The sequence below is a fragment of the Centroberyx affinis genome, unplaced genomic scaffold, assembly GCF_046629955.1.
Source record: "Centroberyx affinis isolate AG114_WGS23_722 - 3 ecotype Tasmania unplaced genomic scaffold, CSIRO-AGI_Caff_v1 ptg004116l_1, whole genome shotgun sequence".
Lineage (NCBI taxonomy): Eukaryota > Metazoa > Chordata > Actinopteri > Beryciformes > Berycidae > Centroberyx > Centroberyx affinis.
In genome coordinates, this window is record NW_027281891.1 from 4,519 (window position 1) to 26,294 (window position 21,776).

General features: G+C 40.9%; 1 protein-coding gene across 1 annotated transcript in view; it reads left to right on the forward strand.

The window, feature by feature from the left end:
• Nucleotides 1–4,007: 4,007 nt before the first annotated feature.
• Nucleotides 4,008–21,776, forward strand: part of LOC139663776 (teneurin-3-like) — a gene marked incomplete at its 3' end in the record, with an annotated part of 80,419 nt that continues 62,650 nt past the window's right edge. The window contains exons 1-5 of the mRNA XM_071542517.1: nt 4,008–4,137; nt 13,001–13,084; nt 14,153–14,277; nt 17,197–17,446; nt 20,192–20,293. Of these exons, the coding sequence (XP_071398618.1) occupies nt 4,008–4,137; nt 13,001–13,084; nt 14,153–14,277; nt 17,197–17,446; nt 20,192–20,293 (691 nt within the window). The remainder of the gene's footprint in view (nt 4,138–13,000; nt 13,085–14,152; nt 14,278–17,196; nt 17,447–20,191; nt 20,294–21,776) is intronic.

Below are 21,776 nucleotides of genomic sequence, written 5' to 3' on the forward strand. Positions count from 1 at the left end.
GAGTAGCTTATTTGATAATCCAACCTGACTAAAGTCTCCCCGTCTACGGTAGTGGTTCTCAACATGGGGGTCCGGGGTCCACCAGGGGTCCTTGAGGGGGTTCCAGGGGGTCCCTGGCAAATTGATGAATTGTTAAACTTCAGCATTATTTTATTTACAAGAAGTTAGAGAATGTAGAAGAATTTTGATCATAGTTTCTCTGTTATCTCTCTACCTACAATACAGATAGTCATGGAATTCTGGACAAAATCATATCTAACAATAACAAGAGATTCACTGAAATCTGCATTCAACCGGATTCAAACCCTCACCTCCATTCAGTGTGTATGTGTGTGTGTGTGTGTGTGTGTCTCTATATGGTGTCACTGTTATCACCATGATTCCAGACTTTGCACACCGCCTGTAGTAAATCCACAACTTCCTTTTTAGTGAATTGTTCCTTTAATTCCCAAATTCCCTAAAAAGGTTCTGTGAGAGACTTGGTGTTTTATTACTGTTACCATGGCTCTTAATCCTCTCACTTTATCGCACACACACACACGCACACACACACACACACACACACACACACACGTGCACGCGCTCCTGTCGATTCGCCAGCTCTCTCCCATGACCCTTTGCTCCTCTCCTCAACAGGAGGGGTTGTGGGTAACGGGCTGGCGCAGCACGGCTCTAATTTAATGAGGCAGGGAGGTGTGTCTGTGCGTGTGAATCCAATGTGTGTGCACGTGTGTGTGTGCGTGTGCGTGTGTGTGTGTGTGTGTGTGTGTGTGTGTGTGTGTGTGTGTGTTGGGATTGAACCCGCGGCGGGGGTTTCTCTCTCTAAACGTTCCCAAGTTGAATCTCTAATTGGTCCTTGACACGACTCTCTCTCTCTCTCTCTCTCTCTCTCTCTCTCTCTCTCTCTCTCTCTCATATATTCTGCGTAGATTCCAGAGTCCTTTACATTAATACTGTCCCTCCATTTGAAGCCAACACAGTTCACTGCCTAGACTTTTATAGTCTCATTAGTGCCATGTACTCTCAGAAGTAAAGTAAATGGGGATTTGTTTGTTCTTTTTATTTGAAATATTCAGTCATGAGGATCCAGATCATGTGACAGACAAGGGTTAGACTGGCCCATATTGTGCTGATATTGACCCTTTATTAGATATTGGATATGATCCAAAAGTGATAGAGGCTCCTCCCTGACCACAGCTACAGAAAAACTGGTAACACTTTACAATAAGGGTCACTAAGTTAAGGGTTAGTTAATGGTTAATAAGCATTAACTAACCCTTAATTATATATATTGATATCGAGAAAAAATCCTTATGATTACCATGATACTGATTTCAACCATATCGCCCAGCCCTACTTCATAGGTGTTTAGAACAGCAAATGTAAATAGAGAGCAGCAATATGGACATTTACTGATATGAAAAAGTCACAGATTATTACTTTAAGCCAGAAATTTTCAGTAGTTATTTTTTTTCCAATACTTTTCATTCATACATAACACTATAGAACCTACTATAGTGGTTTAACTTACCGGGGTAACACTTTACAATAAGGGTACATTAATTAAGGGTTAGTTAATAAGCATTAACTAACCCTTAATTAACAGTTAACTAATGTGTCTGGTAAACATTTACTAATAGTGTTCATGTTAACTAAGGTATTCATTTATACATTATTTAATAGTCATTTTTATAAACTATTAAATAATGTATAAATGAATACCTTAGTTAACATGAACACCATTAGTAAATTACACATTAGTTAACTGTTAATTAAGGGTTAGTTAATGCTTATTAAGCATTAACACCCTTATTAAGCATTAACTAACCCTTAACTTAGTTACCCTTATTGTAAAGTGTTACCGAACAACCTGACATATTTTATTTTCTTTGCATTTTTTATTCATTTGTTTAATTCATTTAGTTTGTCTGGGTTTCAGTGGAGAGTTTTAGTGTCCCATGCTGTTTCAGAGGCTTTTCCACCCTGACAGGAACAATCTGAAGTAACAGGCGGAACAGTCTGCAATCACAGGCGGACTGCAGACAGATATGGCTTTTTTGAAGGCTGGTACTGAGAAAACGATCACTCTCCTCTCCTCTATCGCTGTCCCTTTTTCCCTTGGTTTCTGTTTTCCCTCCTCTCTGGGCTCCCTTAATATATATATATATATATATATATATATCGCTCTCATGCAATCTTACAAAGTGTGGGACACCACGGCAGTTTCAAAGTGAAGCTGGGGGAAAACACAAGTTTGACCGTTTTCATGCCCCAAAAAAAAAAAAAAAAAAAGACAAAATATTCAGTGTTTCCCTTTGTATTCTTGTCAGGGTGGAAAAGCCTCTGAAACCATCATGACCACTAGACCATCATGGGACACTAAAACTCTCCATTGGAACCCGGCATGATATTCATATTATCATATTGATGGATATTTGTGTGGAATCTGATCCAAATGTCGTGTTGTATTGATCAAATCTACAATAAATGATGTAATCAATCAAACCGCATCATATCAAGAGGTGGACCACACTGACTGGACCACATCTGATTTTTAATAAAAGTCCAATATCGGCCCCCCCTGGATATCGGTTTCCGACTCCCACCTCCAGCCTGTAAAATTTTTTGCGATGTGTAATTCTCCCGGATCGGCTATAGGCAAAGCCGGGAAAAAAAAAAAAAAAAAATCCCCCCCCCCCCCCCTTTTCCTGTGTTTCGCATTTCCGAAAACGCCGAGTCAGCGCCGCCGTTATTTACCGAAAGCCAGTCAGCGGAATCCAGCGGACGCGGAATGTAATAAAGCGGAGGGAAAGTTGAAAGAGAGAGAGAGAGGGAGAAACAGAAACAGGGGGCTTTATGGGTGTTTCTGTTTCTATCTGGTTTGCACCGATCGCGCTCCCTTTTTTTTTTTTTTTTTGGGCTTATAAACAATCTTGTTACATCTCAATTGGAGAGAGAGAGAGAGAGAGAGTAGATGGTTTACAAGCCCAAGGACACAGACATGCATACTCTCTCTCTCTCTCTCTCGCTCTCTCGCTCTCACACACACACACACACACACACAGAGCGTAGGTGGTAGAGGTGAGAGTTGTATTGCGTTATGTCAGATAAGCTGCCGGCGGCCTCCTTTGATGCTTACACACTCCACTCTGTCTATCCCAGGGTATTGGTGTGTGTGTGTGTGTGTGTGTGTGTGTGTGTGTGTGTGTGTGTGTGTGTGTGTGTGTGTGAGTGTGAGAGAGAGAGAGAGTATGAGAGGGAGCAGTTGTGTGATTTGTGTGTGTGTCTTTGCGCTTATATGTGTTTCTATATGGGATAGTGTGTGTGTGTGTGTGTGTGTGTGTGTGTGTGTGTGTGTGTGTGTGTGTGTGCACTTAATTGCGCGCCTAGCCTGAGAGAGCCTTCTAGATGTTAGTCATGTTTCCAAAAACATACTGTTAGTGCTCCGCTCAATATGCTAACCACAGCCCAGAGTATACTAACACACACACACACACACTCTCTCTCTCTCTTTCTCTCTCTCTCTCTCTACACACACACACACACACACACACACACACACGGCCCGAGGGTTTCTGGGCATTAGGAGAGCTTGTTAAAATGCGAAGCTGTGAATTGATCAGAGAATAAACTAAGCTCTGCTCTGGCCTTACCATGCAGACACACACACACACACACACACACACACACACACACACACTCACACACACACTCTAAAGACAGTTTATCCAGCAGCATGTCTTGTGTTTTTTCATCCGGCCCAGGGAGACCAATAACTGATTTTGTTATCTCTCCTTTTTCTTTCTCCCATCTTTCTCTCTTCTCTCTCTTGTCTTTCTCTCCCCTTTCCTTCCATCCTTTCCTCCTCCCCTTCCCTTGTCCGCCCTCCTCTTTCTCCCTCACCTCCTCCTCGTCCCCCCCCCCCATCACACTCCTTTCTCTCCTCCTCTCCCTCTTTCTCCCCTCTTCCTCTGTTTCTCCCTCTCTTCCTCGCCCCCTCTCCAGCCATGCATCTGTTCGGTCTGAACTGGCAGCTGCAGGAGAGCGAGGGATACGGAGCGTTTGAAAACGGAGGAGGAGGAGTGGGAGTGGGGAGAGACACGACTCCCAACACCATCATGGTGTCCACAGACAATGGTGAGTTACTGCTTAGCCCCATGTTTTTGGAACAGGAAGGAGGTTATTAGGTTATTAGTTATGAAATGAAGCGGAAGAGGCTTTACCCGAAGTGATAATCCACCACATTCTTTTTCTATTTATTCTGAACAAGTTTCTTCTGTAAACAGCAGAGGACAGAGGGACACTATTATCATTTATCATCTTTCAGTGGAATCATATCCTGATGATATGAAGATATTTTAATATCGTGACACACATTTCTGCTGTCTAAATTGATGATGACAAGCAAATTTTACTTAAAAACTCTCATAAAATGAGGTATGGTAGGAATATTATTTGAATATTTCTGTTTTGTTTCACATCACACCTAACATCACCATTCGGTTCAATGAGATGAACATTAATTTGATTATTTAACGTGATTTTGCATACATGAACCATATCGTGATATATATTGATATCGAGAAAAATCCTTATGATTATCATGATATAGATTTCAACCATATCGCCCAGCCCTACTTCATAGGTGTTTAGAACAGCAAATGTAAATAGAGAGCAGCAATATGGACATTTACTGCTAATGCTTATTAAGCATTAACTAACCCTTATTAAGCATCAACTAACCCTTAACTTAGTGACCCTTATTGTAACGTCTTACCCTATATCCTGGTCCTGTTTAATACCCTGTTACCAGAGGTGGGGACTCGAGTCACATGACTTGTTGCATGAAGAGAAGACTTGAGACTCGACTTTGACTTGTACTTAACTTGACACAAAAAAAAAAACCTGGAAACCCCCCCCCCCCCCCCCCTCAAGGACCTCCTGGCGGTCCCCGGTCCCCCCACGTCGAGAACCACCGCCTCAGGGGGCCAACGGCCGCTTACGGGGGCTGTTGGCCAGGCTGTGAGGATCAATAGGGTGAAATGATGAGATGGGGCTTCAGGTACAGATCCCTCTCCCCTCTCACCTGACGCTTCCATGTGCAGATGCAATTATTTTCCAGATGGCGTCTCTTTCTTTTTTTTTTTTTTTTTATTGTCCTTGTCGAAGGCGTCCCCTTGGGGTCATACAGTACAACAGTCAGCTTCACTTTGTCCATGTTGGTGAACTGCTCAAAAGAAATGACACTCCCAATGCAACTTTTGTCTATATTTTCAAATGTCATCAAAGATTCACCTCGACCAATAAAATCCACTTCAGCCAATAAGACAGTTTCAATAATTCAATAATAAAATACACCTTTTCCTGGGTTATAGCCTCCACAGAAGCATTTCTATGTGTTTTCATAGTGCTGCAGTGGCACCTTATTGCTCCCAGTCCTCCACCCCGGTCCTCTCTTTGTTTTGTGCTTTTTGCCTGCTTCCACTTCCCCCGATGGAAACTGAAACGATCCCAATCCATTTCCACTTGAAAACCCTCCGTTTGCACCCCCCCAAAACACAACAATTTTTTTTTTTTTTTTTTTTCATTTCGCTCCAGAGTCGCTTTTAAAAAGTCTGAAAAACACACCGAAAAGCTTACTAAAAAAAATCGAAATGTTTTTTTTTCTTATAGAAGGAAGTTAAGAGAGGCAAAGGAGACCGAGAGGCATAGGTAAGAGAGAGAGAGAGAAGAAAGACACAAGGTGGATGGAGGATAGAGAAGGGAAGAGAGGAGGAGAGAGATATACGAAAATAAAGAACAGAGCAGAGGGAAAAGGTCTAGGGTGAGAGAGATCAGCACAAAGAAAGAGTGAGAAGTGGCTTCTCAGCTGAAGCAACTCTGCCCTGCGCTGTCTAAAGATAGACTACACACACACACACACACACACACACACACACACACACACACACGCATGGGATAATGCCTAATGGCCCAGATGAATCAGGGCTTCAAAGTGGCACCTTCAAAACGCCTCAGTGACTCTGCGCAAGTGTGTGTGTGTGTGTGTGTGTGTGTGTGTGTGTGTGTGTGTGTGTGTTTTCACGCCTGTGTAGTTGTGTGTGTGTGTGTGTGTGTGTGTCCTTGAGAAGGGGGTTGTCACACTGTCCACCTCCTGACGCTATATGAAGTTGCTAACACTCACCCACTGTGTTTTATTCCTATGACGCGCTTTACCATCACACACACACACACACACACACACACAGATACATAGACACCCACATGCATACACACATAGAAAGATACACACTTACTCACCTGATTACTCACTTGCTCCCTCACTTGTTCATTTTGTAATTTGTCGTTTAATCCCACACACACTGACATTCATTTGATCATTCAGTCACACACACAAACACACACATACCTTAGATACACTAACTGTGCATCTGTGTGTGTGTGTGTGTGTGTGTGTGTGTGTGTATAAGACATCCACTAAATTACACCCAAAACAAAATGGCAAGGCAGGAAATCAAAGGTAGAAAAGGTAAAAAAAACAAAAAAAAAAAACATCCACATCATCCACAAACTCTTCGAAAATAGGCTTCAAAATTGCATCATCTCCTGACTCGGGGTAAACAAAACAGCTTACTATTGACTTTTGGCTATTGATTATTAACTTGGTATTCCACAAAAGCATCACCAAACGCACCAAACGCCTTCTTTGAATTTGAAGCAAAGTTTGAAATGTGCAAGCTAAAGACACTCCACAAACAACAAGATCTCATTGACTTACACTTCATTGATTACCGCTTCGGTTTCAAATAGCAGAAATGTGTTTACTCACAGCCCGCTTTGATAGATGAAGGCTTTTTATGTTCCGCCATCATGATACATAATGTGTGTGTGTGTGTAGACACATTCTTGTGAACACAATAACAAGAGCATCACTTAGAACCTCCATACTTACAGCAGGGCAGGAATTCTACCACGGCCAAACGGCCCCGGAGTGTGTCCGTAATGCCTCTTCTAAAATGAACTATCCACACGGCCGGTTTGGCCTGTCCTGTTTTCAATTGGCCGTTGTGCCTTAAAACAAAGTTGTGGATTTCCTCATTTAAAACTACATGAGACGCAGCAAATAAACAAACTCAGGTTTCCCAGAGTCTCCGTCTTCATGCTGGACATCAACAGTAGCACGAGATTTCTCCCACTCCCGCAAATATATCCGTAACGTTAGCGTAAACATTAACAGCTAATTATTAATGAAACTGAGAGGGAGAGAGAAGCCATCGCTAACTGCTAAGCTAAGTAACTAGCAGATCTGAAAAGCGTGTAAACCAGTGGCTCTCAACGTGGGGTCCGGGGCCCTCCAGGGGTCCTTGAGGGGGTCCCAGAGGGTCCCCAGCAAATTGATGAATCGTTAAACTTCATTTACAAGAAGTAAACACAATTAGAGAATGTAGAAGAACGACTGTTTTGATCATAGTTTCACTGTTATCTCTCTACCTACAATACAGACAGTCATGGAATTCTGGACAAAAATCATATCTAACAACAAAAATATTCTCAGATTTGGGTCTGAGAGACAAAATCTCAATGGTGGACTGTCCAAATGGTTGAGAATCACTGGTGTAAACAACTGTGGGATTAGCGAGAAAGTGGTTAAAAGAAGGAGAGAGCTATGAGTGCTTGAGCAGAACTAGAGTCAGTTTAAATGTACAGCGGGTAATTAGCAGCTGTAATGAAGAATATAGCAAAATGAACCGGGTTCAGAGCAGCAAAAACACTATCAGTAGCAGCAGCCTGCATATGAGGCGTTTAGGGAACATCGGTAAATTGTAGCGTCTACCGATAGTCTGCATGTGAGGCGTTTAGGGAACATCGGTAAATTGTAGCCTAGTCTACCGATAGTCTGCATGTATGGAAGCCCATTTCCGCCAGTGTGATGAAAAGAAAACGGTCCTGTAAGTCATTATAATGAGAAATTTTCTCAAAATAATGCCTTAGTATCTCAAAATAATGAGAAACTTTCTCAAAATAATGAGTTAGTAGCCTATCTCAAAATAATGACTTAGTATCTCAAAATAATGACTTAATATCTCAAAATCTTTGTCATTATTTTGAGATACTGACTCATTATTTTGAGAAAGTTTCTCATTATTTTGAGATACCAAGTCATTATTTTGACTTCATTCCAGGCCTGTTACAGCAGAAGTTCCCCCTACAGAGGAGATGATCCGATTAGATTTTGGAGCACCTTGCTGCATAAATTTACATGTTAATGAGGAAAAACCGATTCTCCTAAAACGACTATAACTCTTTAATGCTTTAAGACACGGGGTCCATATTAATACCGCCCATGTGTTATGTGAAGACGAGTATGTTGACATTGACATATTTCAAAACGAGATGACTTAATGATCGCATCAGCATACGTGGTTGCGTTTCGTGGTGATTATGGCGGGACATTAGCAAGCAAGCAAGCACCTGTTGTGTTAAAAATGTCCGCCAATCAATGTGGTCCACCTCCGATGTGATGGATATGACGCAGTTTGATTGATTACATCACATTCCGCCCTGACAAGAATAAAATTCCTTGGAAACGCTGGGTCTTTGTCAATTTTTGGAATTAGTCTTGCATTACAATAGGCCACTTTAACGATATTTCGTATCAGTCCAAAATATCAATCCAAAAAATATCAGCATCTGCCTTCAACAGCTCAACCTCAAAGACTTTAAAGAGAGAGAAGACGGATGGATGGACACATAGAAACAGAAAGACGAAGAGAGGGATAGAGACAGACAGAGAGAGCTATAACCTTAGTGCTGCGTTCACTCTCTCAAATCACTCTGTGTGTGTGTGTGTGTGTGTGTGTGTCTCACCTTAATAAAGGCTTGGTTGGCTGGATGAGGCTGACAAAAGCTGACCTCATCCAGCCAACCAAGCCTTTATTAAGGTGACACACACACACACACACACACACACACACACACACACTCAACATCTTTTGTTCTGCTGTGTCTTTGTCCACCTGACAGAAAGCAATAGAGCAACATCTCATTCTCTTCTCTCTCATCTCTCATTCTGTTTCTCTTTAATGTCTCTATTGTCCTCATTTCCGCTCTCTCTCTCTCTCTCTCTCTCTCTCTCTCTCTCTCTCTCATTTCTTCCTCTCTCAGCTCATCTCTCCTCTCCGCCTCGCAAACCTAAATTGACAGAGTTAGAATTGAAAGAGAAAGAGAGAGAGACACAAGTGGCGGTTAGAGAAGAGGGGGTTTGTGAGTGGAAGATTCGGAAAAAGTAGTACGTACTTTTTTTTTCCGGTAGAACAGATGGGGGGGTAGATAGAGAGAGGAGAGGTGGAGGGAGAGAGAGGAGGAGCGAGGAGAATGGGAGGGGGAGGAAGAAGAGATTAAGTTCTCTCTCTCCATTGAACAGTGTTTGTGCTTAATTGCTTCTTCAGACAGTAGAAACTCGAAATGGCCTTTTTATGACCACTGTTGCTGTGTGCGTGTGTATATGTGTATTGTAAAGTGTGTATGTGAAAGTCCTTTTTTTTTTTTTTTTTTTACACACACTCACTCTCACACACACACACACAGTGAGGTGTAGTATAGGGAGTTCTCTTGTTTCCTGTAATGATTCCCAGCTGCTATTACCAGCCCATTAATTAGCATGAAACAGCTTTCTAGGGAGGCCACCACTGTGTGTGTTTGTGTGTGTGTGTGTGCGTGCGTGTGCGTGTGTGTGTTGTGTGAGAGAGAGTGGAGAACGAGTGTTTGACATACAGTTCAGTGTCACACATGTGTGCGTGTGTGTATGTACAACTTTGTACTTTGTGTCATATGTTGCAGCTCATATTGTTGGTATATCCAATATGCGTAATGTCTAGACTGCAATATGAATTTCACAGACACACACACACACACACACACATCTGAGTCAGTGTTCGTTCATCGTCCAGATGTCATGGCTTACAGCTCTTAAAGTGTAATGGTATGAATAGGAAGGGACTATTAAATTCCACACGTTGGATAGCAAGGGGACCATACAGTAGCATGGTATGCAGCCGATAGGGACTATATAAAATAAGGAATGGTTTATCTATGTGAAGCTAGCACTCACAAGTGCAGGTAGCACTGTGGACAATGGTTTAAACCACAGCTTAAAGGAATAGTTCACCCAAAAATGAAAATTCTGTCATCATCTACTCACCCTCATGCCAAATGAAACAGGTGAAATTTGTTAGTCCATATAACACACAGGGAGGCTGCCAGCACAACTTGGTAGCAGCCTTCTCCAAAACAACTGAAGTCAATGGGGACCTGTTCTTTAGAGTTCCAAAACAAAAACAGCCAAACAATCACACTGTGAATAGAAAGACCTATACACCATTATTTGTTGCAAATCAATCAGCTGTAGTTAAGATTTGCACTAAATGATGGTGTAAATATACTGTAGGTCTTTTTGGAACTCTGAAGAACTGGTCCCCATTGACTTCATTTGTTTTGGAGAAGGCTGCTATGGAGTTGTGCTGGCAACCTCCCTGTGTGTTATATGGACAAACTTCACTTGTGTTTCAACTGGCATGAGGGGGAGGAGATCCTGACAGAATTTTCATTTTTGGGTGAACTATTCCTTTAACTTTAGAGTGCGTTGATAGAGCTGTGTTCAGCCTGTCGTCATAGAAAATTTGCAAATACACATAGGTAAGCAAAAAGAAAACAGTCCCGTGCAGGGCTCTAGTACAAATCAATTCATAGGTATAGTACAAATCAAGGGTCCATAACATTCTCTTTACATATTGTACAAATGTTTTATGAGAATACAGTGCATGTTATAATTTCGATTTATGGCCCAGTCGATGTGACCCTTGGCCTTTGACATTGTCTATAACAGTGGTTCTCAACGTGGGGTCCGGGGACCACCAGGGGTCCTTGAGGGGGTTTCAGGGGGTCCCCAGCAAATTCATGAATTGTTAAACTTCAGCATTACTTCATATACAAGAAGTTAACACAATTAGAGAATGTAGAAGAATGATTATTTTGATCATAGTTTCACTGTTATATCTCTACCTACAATATAGATGGTTTTCTGGACAAAGTCATATCTAACAACAAAAATATTCTCAGATTTGGGTCCGAGAGACAAAAACTCATCAAATGGGGGTCCATGGCTCTAATGTGGACTAAATTAGGGGTCCTTGATATGAAAAAGGTTGAGAATCACTGGTCTATAAGACACCCATGATGAAGGCAGAGAAGTAAGAATGGTTAGCTCACGCAGTAGGAAATGACTAGCAGTCTTGTGCTGTCCAACCCTGGCAAGAACTTTGAACTATGGTCGTATCTAGGATTAGATTCAATGACCACGTGCTGCCGTCACCCCGAAACCTCATCCAGTGTCTCGGCGAAGACCCCAACATGTCCTCTATGTTCAAAAATAGCAACCCTCAGAGCAAAGTGAGCCTTTTCCAAGGACATTATACTTGGCGGCATAAGCAAGTATTACAGTCCCTGCCAACGGCAGTTCAGAGTAAGTGGACAAAAATTACCTCTAATTGCTAGGCGAGAGGAAGCGGCGTCAAAGTGGCTTCGTACTTGAGTCGGTCAAGAAAAAAAATCTTATCGAACAGGCACATGTAAGGGCATTTAGGTGACGCTAGGAATTGTGAAGTGCAAGCAGACGCAGTTCCAGCAATCTACAGGCTGAAGACTGAAGATCTGTCCCATGACTTATAAGGAGGCTGTGTTCTCATCTCTTAGTATGATTGTCGATATTTGTCGATATGATTCTGTTTCTGAGCTGCTGAGTGGGCTGTTTCAAGCCAACAGGGTCAGCTGCCCATCGGTCTATTGTTGTGAAGACGAATAGCGGGTTTAGAAGTTCATGGGTCATGTTGGGATTATCTGGAGATAGGCCTATGGGTAGACATATAGGTTAGTATTGATGAGTATTGTGCTGATCAGTGTTGAGATTAAGGTTAGACCGAAATGGGTTTTTGAAGACCGATATCAGTAGTTTTGGATTGAAGATGCATTCTTGTCAGGATGAAAAAGCCTCTGAAACAGCATTTAGACCATCATGGGACACTGAAACTCCATTGAAACCCAGATAAATGAAATTCTTTTAAGTAGATTAGCGGCTCCTTAAAGACTATCCAAACCCCAAACCCAAATTTGTGGTGAAGCATGACACCTAATGGTGATGTCACCACCTGTTGTACTCTATAGAAGGTGACATCACCTGGCACAAAGACCAGCCAATAGCAGAAGGCCAGTGCAGTACCCAACTTTTCACCATTAGGTGCCAGGCTTCAGCACACATTTGGGTGCAGTTTAGTTACTCCTTAAGGCAGGGTGAGGCAGGTTTCATTGCAGGTTTTACCGACTGACAACCACAAAGCTGTTGAGTAAAAAAAGGAGGAATCTCTATCATATTGTAGGTGGACGACACTGAGGAGCCAATATCCAATGTTTAATATAAGGCCAATAATAGCTCCATATATGAACAAATGTAGCGGTCTAACTCTATAGTATAGCCGGTACAATGGTGGTTTTGGGAAGCCAGAATTCCTGCTGATCCTTCTGGAGGTGTCCTGGGACTAATTCAGGCAAACATCTGTGATGGGAGGAGTGCACTTGATAACACCAGCCCTCCTTTTACTGTAACACCTAAACCAGGTTTCTATGTAGGTATTCACCCGAAAAATGCTACAAGGGATAGTTACATAAGATAAGATGAAACTTTAACGATCGCCATGGGGAAACTGGGTAATTACAGCCTATGTTTTGGTAAAATATTTCTCTTTAAAGTAGCATTGGCTTCAAAGGGCAGGAAAAACAGCTTCCCTCTGTATTCTAGGTCAATGCTTCTTCTGCTGATTCCAACACTTAAGCAGAGCTAAAGCTACTGTATATCTATAGTTTATATTAAAATAAATTATGAAGAAATATAAAAAAAAAATGTGCATCATGTGCATATTCTTAACTCTTTTTTTGTCTCACTCTGCAGGTAAAATGTTTCTTCTAGAGAACAACACCATAGACACAGGAGAGGTGGATGTGGGGAGGCGAGCTATACAAGAGGTCCCACCAGGTTGGTTATCACACACACACACGCACACACACACACACACACACACACACACACACACAAAACATGTTTACCGATGTAGGTAGAAGTATCATTTTGTAATTATGTTCACCTATCAGAAGGATCTGTGTTTAATGAGTGACTCACTAATGGTTTGTCAAAAATCTTTGACTGCATTTTTTTTTATTGAGTAAATTTCACTGACATAGTTATTGGAAAAGAACTGCAGGATGGAAATAAAACACAGAAAAAGTAAAAATGAAATACAATATGGTAACACTTAAAAATAATAAATGGTGAATTTGGTGAAAGTATTATTTTATTAACTGTCAAATAATAATTATTTTTGTCTTTTAACAGTTTACTAAGGATTAGTAAATATTATAAATGTTACTTGAACATTATTTAGTGTAATATAAAATCACAGTTTATCATTTATATATTGTATCATAACTGATAAGAGATGATAACAACTTTCTAATTGTTAAATAACCATTCATCAGCAGTTTGTCATTATCTTATTTATTATTTTATTATGGTTAATTTTAACTTTTTTGGGTGACTATTAGTTGCAGCTGATGTTAGATAATACAACATTACTGTTAAATCAGTTCTCAACTATTTAACAATTATCTGGCTGTTCATTTTTTATTACATTAATTAATGTTCAAATAACATTTATAGCATTTACTAATCCTTAGCAAACTGTTAAAAGACAAAAATAATTGTTACTTATTTGAAAAATAACACTTAACCAATAACACTTATTATTAAAGTGTTACCAAAATATGTTCTATGAAAAGTAAAAGAAAAGGTTTCTCTCATTGAATATTTTTTAATAAGATTTTAACAAGGATACATTACTCTCATTGTTGACCATTTGCCATTGGACAAACATCAAGCTGTAGTCATCGCTTCAAAAAAATTTGTATTTAATCTTTGACTACGGTGTATGTTAGTTTACAATATGTAAAACATACGTAGCATCACTGTTAAATCATTCATGTCATCTTGATTTTTAAAAATCTGTTTGTTTGTTTGTTTGTTTGTTTGTTTGTTGTTGTCTCCAAGGTATCTTCTGGCGATCCCAGCTATATATCGACCAACCCCAGTTCTTGAAATTCAACATCTCGGTCCAGAAGGATGCTCTGGTTGGGGTGTATGGACGCAAAGGCCTACCCCCCTCACACACACAGGTAGGACGCACGCACACACACACACACACACACACACACACATTAGGCTTCAAATTGTCCCTTCATGACTTTTCTTGGACCCACTTTCTGTGCAAACCACTGTTAGACTTTCAAAATTACGCAAATACTTATTTTGGCCTCGGTTTCACTCCCACAATTCAAAACTAAATCAACTACAATCTTTCCACACGGGATGAAATCTTATCAAATGAGATCCGTGGCCCCTACTGCGTCTATCTGGGGGTCTCTGACATGAAAACATTTGAGAACCCTGATCTTAGACCGCCCACAATTCATTGACCTTTCTAGTGTTAAAGAATACCAAACAAATGCTAGCAACCTCTGCCTTCCAAAATGTCAAACCCCCAAAAGCCCTGTCGCGGTTTTTGGGCTTGCGCCGGTTTCTGGGCTCCCGGTTCATGATGAAGCAGATAAGCCCCCTTTCAAAACCCCGATCTATCCCTTTAATGACTACACCTCCATCTCCGTGTAGTGCCTCATGTCTTCTATCAAGGAACTAATCCACTTATCAGTCAAGGACAGCCTGATATGTCTCCACCTCTGTCTCCACCTCTATTACCTCACTGTGTTAGCACATTAGATCACAGACATGAGTGTATGTGTGTGTGTGTGTGTGTGTGTGTGTGTGTGTGTGTGTGTGTGTGTGTGTGCCCTTGTCATAACCTCTAAGAATCCATCCAAGTTCTATAATACTCTTTACATGTACAAGTTCTTAAAATGTTGGATTATTAGTCCTATCAAACTCATATCCCTTTGTGTAAGAAAATTGTACAAAATTGTGTGTGTGTGTGCGTGTGCGAGCATCTGTGCGCATGCTAGTACTGGCAAATAGCAATGATTGACTGTGGAAGCGTGTGTGTGTGTGTGTGTGTGTGTGTGTGTGTGTGTGTACTAGGGGTTAATAACCATAATTGAGTGTAGAGGTCCTTTTAAATGGACATTGATACAGTGTCTGAAGCCATAAGTGTTGGTGCTGTGTGGATAATTACATAGCTTGTGTCAATCGAAACTGGTCTCACACACACACACACACACACACACACACACACACACACACACACACACAAAGACTACACACTCAGAAAGTCAAGATGACTTGTTATGTTGTGGGGTTCATGGAGATGAAGAGAGAGCTACGGTGTGTGTGTGTGTGTGTGTGTGTGTACGTACGAGAAAGATACAAATGACATCCAAACAGGAACAAATTATCAATAACAAGTAAGGGAAATCAATTTCATTTAATTAGCTCTGAGCGCAGATCACAGTAATGATATCTGCGGGAAACATGTTCAAAGAGGGAGAGAGGAAGAGGGTGTGTGTTGTGTTACCGAGCGAGTGTGTGCGTGTGTGTTTGTTCAAAACGGGAAAGAGAGGAGGATGTTTGTTTTTTGGGGGGGGGACATTTCATTAGTAGGGTAGGGTTTGAGTAAGATTTGATCAAAATTGGAGTCGGTGTGTTTTCTGTGAGATCAGGTTGGGTTTCTCGGTCTATCTGGTGAGAAATCAGCCCGGTCATGCAGACCCAGACTCTGAAGGGACTCATTTTCATGTTCATTTCAGTGGCAAAATTGGTCTCATGTTCCAATCTGAAATTAAAAAAGCCTTGAAAAGTCTTAGATTTACCTCGATGAAACTTTGAGACGGTAATAATAAGAGATATTCATGCATACTTGTGATTAAAATGGCTCAGAATGTCTCATCAATTCAAGTTTAGGGCTTCCATGGATAACCAGTGTAGCATTGATCAAATCTACAATAAATATGCAATCAACCAAACTGCATCATATCCATCATGTCAGAGTTGGACCAGTTTTAATAAAAGAAAAAACTATATTGACCTTATACAGTGGCAAACTGATATATCAGTCTAACCCAACTTGAAATATCTACTTCCATATAAATTTGACTGCTGTAGATGTGTGCAAAATACAATTGTGGTGTCATCATGGAGGTCCATTGGAGAATTGCTATAAAAAAAAATAATGGCTAAATATAAAACAAGCCTATGTGAACAAGGGAGGTACCTGAAAAAGATCGTTGTGGTCCAGGTGTTGGTCAGTTCAGTAACCTTCTCAGTAAAAGTGAATAGTGTGATAAGGTGGATTTGTTTCCAAATGTAGGTTACTGTGACACAGTAAACTGTCTTGTCTTTAGCCCTAGTCTCTACTCCAAAACATGAAGAGTTGGAGCTTGAGAAGAGTCAGCTCAAGTTAACCTGTTAAACTGTTAGCTAGCTAACTAGCCAGCAGGCTCATTTAGCAAAGCAACCGGTGTTAATATTTACATGCGGCAACTAGCCACCGCTAATTATGGAAGCCCATTCCCGCCACTCAATAAAAGGAAAAATGACTAAATTCTGAGAATTTTTTTTTTCTTATAAGAAAAAAAAAAGTCAGAATTGAGAGATATAAAGTCAGAATTCTGAGAAATAAAGTCAGAATTGTGAGAAAAAAACTCACAATTTAGTCGTTTTTTATTTTGTTGAGTGGCGGGAATGGGCTTCCATAGCTAATACTAGCTGCTACTAGATATGTTAGCTAGTGTGCTAACCAGATGTGTTTACAACAAGACAGTGATGGTCAGCTGACCAGATACTATGGTTAGCTAGCTAACAAGCTGACATTATCAACACACAAAATTGATCAGTTTCCAGTCAAAAACAGCACAGAAATCAGTGATTCAATTCTGCTGAGACGACCAACTCATCCTTTTACAAATGAAATCAGCCGTTCACAGCCACTATCGACCAAGAGCTGAGGACCTCCAACATGTCCGCCAGAGGGTGTGTCCCGTCACCTGAAAGCCCTCTATCCTTGCTTCTAAATGTCTCCTCTATTGTGTTTTTGGAGTGAAAAAGTCTTCACACTGTGTATGCATGCCTGTGTGTGTGTCTTCCAGTACGACTTTGTGGAGCTGCTGGACGGCAGCCGCCTCATCTCCAAGGAGAAGCGAGCGCTCAGCGACGCGGAGGCGACACGTGCGCGCTCGCCGTACGAGGAGGAGGCCGCCGGAGGGGCCAGGCGCGCACGTTCGGTGAGCGTGCACGAGGCCGGCTTCATCCAGTACTTGGACACGGGCATCTGGCACCTGGCGTTTTACAATGACGGACGCAACACGGAACAAGTCTCTTACAATACTATCATCATAGGTGAGCGTGTGTGTGTGTGTGTGATTCTATTAATGAACACATCTTGGAATTATAGGTGAGTTACTGTGTGTTATAAGTGTGTATTGGCTAAGGTAGAGGGACATGTGAGTCCCATTGATGAGATAGACCAGGATTTCTTGGCATACTTGTCTATTCTTATACACACTGTCCAAACCACATACCGTATTTTCTCTAATAGTGGCCGGTAGTCAATTAAAAGCCGGGTCTCCGATAACGTCTGGGGCCGTGGTCGACACGAACAAATAAAGGCCGGCCCCAAATACAGGCCGGAGAAAAAAACAAAGGAAAAAACAACGGTGGATACCGGTAAACTCCTGGTGCCTGTTATATAATGTAACTGTAGTTTGTAGTAACGTACAAGTGCCACAAGATGGCAGTATGCCACAAGATGGCTCGGCCGGGGGAAGTCTCTGGAGCGTGCCGTCGTAGATTAACGCAATTATCAGTAATGCATTGCAGTAACAAAAAAAACGGCTACCTAACGTACCCCAACAGAAGCAGATCAGAAAACAAGGAGGCTTCATACTAAAATATGAGCAAATATACTTATCAAACAGAGGGAATTAGAAATAAAGGCCTGTCTCTAATATAAGCCTGCTTCCATAAAGGCCTGGTACCCTCTGCAGCTGAGCCAATATTAGAGGAAATACGGTATGTATTAATAACTGCCGCTGAACCAAATTTAAACAGTCAAAAACACCCGATGACATGGGTTCATTCCCCAACTCATGCCAATAATTTTTCTACTAACCCTAACCCTAACCCTAGTAAAGCTGTAATGTCTTGACTAAAGTTTGTCTTATTTAACCCTAACCCTAAACATAAACCTAAACCTAACCCTTGCCTAACCTTAACCAAAGCTGGTCGGTTAGTTGAATTTATTATGTGACAAACACAAGAAATGTTGTGTGGTGTGTCCAATTCACTGTCACATAATGCAATTTGTTCTATTGTCACATCATCTTTTCATGGTGGAGGAAGGTAACGCTTTTGCTCAGTAGACACTCACTCGAGGGACTGCTTCTGTAGGCAACTTTTTCTTGGTTTGGAGGAAGGTAGTGTTCACATAATTTGTCTCCACAACATGCAATTTGCATCTCAGTTTGTGCATTTGTGCTCATTTTGCGTAATTTTAAGAGACTGCGTTGCTTCTCGAGCACCCTGTAGTTACAGAACCATCTCATCTGCTGCCCTGAAAATGAAGTCAGACAAGACAGAATGATTATGTAGTGCAAAATGTGTTGCCACAGGAGATTTTGAAACTTAACGCGTCTGGTGCTGGCAGATCTGAGCATGCCGGGCATGTGGCATACTATGGGCTAGGGTTCGACTGATAAGGGTTTTTGAAGGCCAGAACCAATAGCGATCGTTTGGATATGAAGCTGCTGATAGCCGGTTTTTCATGTTCAAAAGTATTCAACGTTTCCCCCAGAACTGTGTTCTTGTCAGGGTGTAAAAGCCTCTGAACAGCATGTAGGGACACTAAAACTCTCCAATGAAAGCCAGACTAATGAAATAGTTTCAGGTGGGTTAGCAGCTCCTTAAGGCAGGTTTCACTGCAGGTTTTACAGACTGCTGAGTAAAATCCTGGAATGATTTCTCTGGTCAGACATCCGAAATAAAGACGATAATAAAAACATATGGAACTTCCATCATATCAGAGGTGGACCACGCCGACTGGACCAGATGTGATTTTAAAACCAGTGGTGGAAGAAGTGCTCCGATCTTTTACTTAAGTAAAAGTAGAAATACCACAGTATAAAAATACTCTGTTACAAGTAAAAGTCCTGCATTCAAAATGTTACTTAAGTAAAAGTACAAAAGTATTAACATCAAAATGTACTTAAAGCAACGAAAGTAAAAGTACTCATTATGCAGAATGGCCCATTTCAGAATAATACAGTATATATTATATTATTGAATCATAATTATTGATGTATTACTGTGTAAGCATCACTTTAATGTTGCAGCTGGAAAAGGTGGGGCTGATTTCCACTACTTTATATACTGCTGGGTAGCTTACAGTAATCTATAATAATACATCACAATTTATTAGTTGATTATATTTTGTATTAATAATCTGAATCTGCAAAGTAACTAGTAACTTGAATTATCAAATAAAGGTAGTGGAGTAAAAAGTACAATATTTCCCTCTGAAATGTAGTGGAGTGGAAGTATAAAGTAGCATAAAATGGTAATACTCAATTAAAGTACAAGTACCTCAAAATTGTACTTAAGTACAGTATTCAAGTGTTACTTTCCACCTCTGTTTTAAACAAAAGACCAATATCAGCAAACAGATGTAACGCATTGAGCAACAAGTCCATCAGATGTAGAGCCGGTGAGATGATCTACAAGACGTGACAGTAGTTTTATTGTCACAGAATGGAAATATTGGATTTTTGCCACTCGAGAAGTGTGTGTGTGCACAGGAAATGGCCAGTTAGCTATGGCAGAGAGCCAACGGTGGTATATGATAGAGAGAGACAGGGAAAGACAGCAGGGTAATTGGATGTAAGAAGGTGTTGATTGGGCTGACTGGCTGTAACTACGGCAACCACAGAGGGCCGATCTGTCTGAGTGTGTGTGTGTGTGTGTATGTGTGTGTGTGTGTGTGGTTGGTTGAGATAGAGGGCTGCATGTCCAGCCTACCCAATTAACTCCCACCCCTATAACCACCCTTCTCTCTCTTTCTCTCTCTCTCTCTCTCTCTCTCTAAATCAGAGTCGATTATGGAGTGTCCTCAGAATTGTCATGGAAACGGAGATTGTCTCTCGGGAACGTGTCACTGTTTCCCAGGGTTCCTTGGGCCCGACTGCTCTCGAGGTAAAAAAAAAAAAAAACACACACGCACACACACTCCGACACCCACAGAGAGGCAGTAATTGGTGGGAGGTTGTTATCCCAGCAGTGACTGTGACCTGTAGACTCTGAAGGCTTTTGCTGTATTACCGCCGAGTCTCTCTCTCTCTCTCTCTCTCTCTCTCTCTCTCTCTCTCTCTCCCTCGCTCTCTCTCTCCCTTTCTCCCTCCCTTTCTCAAAGGAATACACTGACCTTTTGCCTGATAAATCCTTTGTTCCACTTTTGCACTGAGAAGACTGGTAGCAGTTTCACCTATGTGTTCAGTAATTAGTGTGCATAATCTAAGGCTTTTGAGATGATACTAAGGTACTAGGGTTTTTGAAGGCTGCTGGTAGCTGATATTTTGTTTTTTTATTCAATATTTAATTTAATGATTTTTATTTTTTTATTTATATTATATTGTTCTATATATTTTATTATGTATGTATATATATTATTTATGATATTTATATATCTTTTTTTTATTTAAATGTTAATAATTAATTACTCTGTGTTTTCCACAGAATTCTAACTTTGTCAGGGTGGAAAAGCCTCTGAAACAGCATTTAGGCCATCATGGGATGCTAAAACCAAGAAAAATAATCATAACAATAAAATATTTTCATGCATATTTGCGTGGAATCTGATCACAATGTCTTATCAGAATCAGTTCAGGTTAAGGGCTTCCCATATACCAATGTAGTATCGATCAATTCTACACTAAATATGTAATGCTGTAGTTCTGATGGAGGATGACTGACAGCTACCAACCTGCTCAGCAGGGCTGACAATTCCTGGGTCTGGCTGCAGGAGAAAATAAATAAAAACATGTTGAGCCCATGACTGACTCCATGAAAGGCACAAGATACATATCATTTCCACGTTTTGGCTGAATCGTTCCCTCTTTTTCATCGCTTTGTGTGCAGAATATCCTAGTATACGCAAACAAATTAACATGCCCACAATTTAATAAAATGTTAATGTTAATACGCGTGTCAAACTGATTGCACCCACTTGCCACAGTTAGTTGAATTTAGCTGATTGCACTGATGTATTTAGTTCAATTAGCCTGATGTTTTGTTGAATAAAGATTTATGTACTGTAGTTAAATCAGGCTTATAATCAATTTTTCGTTAGGAATCAATTTACAAGTATAATAAGCGCTGATGCTACTATTGTCAATATTCAGACTGGAGGGATGTTATCGACTTCAACAAGGATTTGTATTGCTCAACATTTAGAACTCTCCTATACAATAACTTATTACGTGTGCATGCTTTATATATATCCGCACACTGTAGGGGAAAAATGAGTTTCACCCTTGTGGGTCAAAATGAATGAGCAAAGGTTCAAGAGTCTTCCGTGGATTGTTTATTCAGACATGTCTGGAGAGAAAACCTTAAGCACATGCACTTCAGTAGGCTGCAGGATATTCTCTGACCAAAAGGTAGAAATATCAGTTTCTTT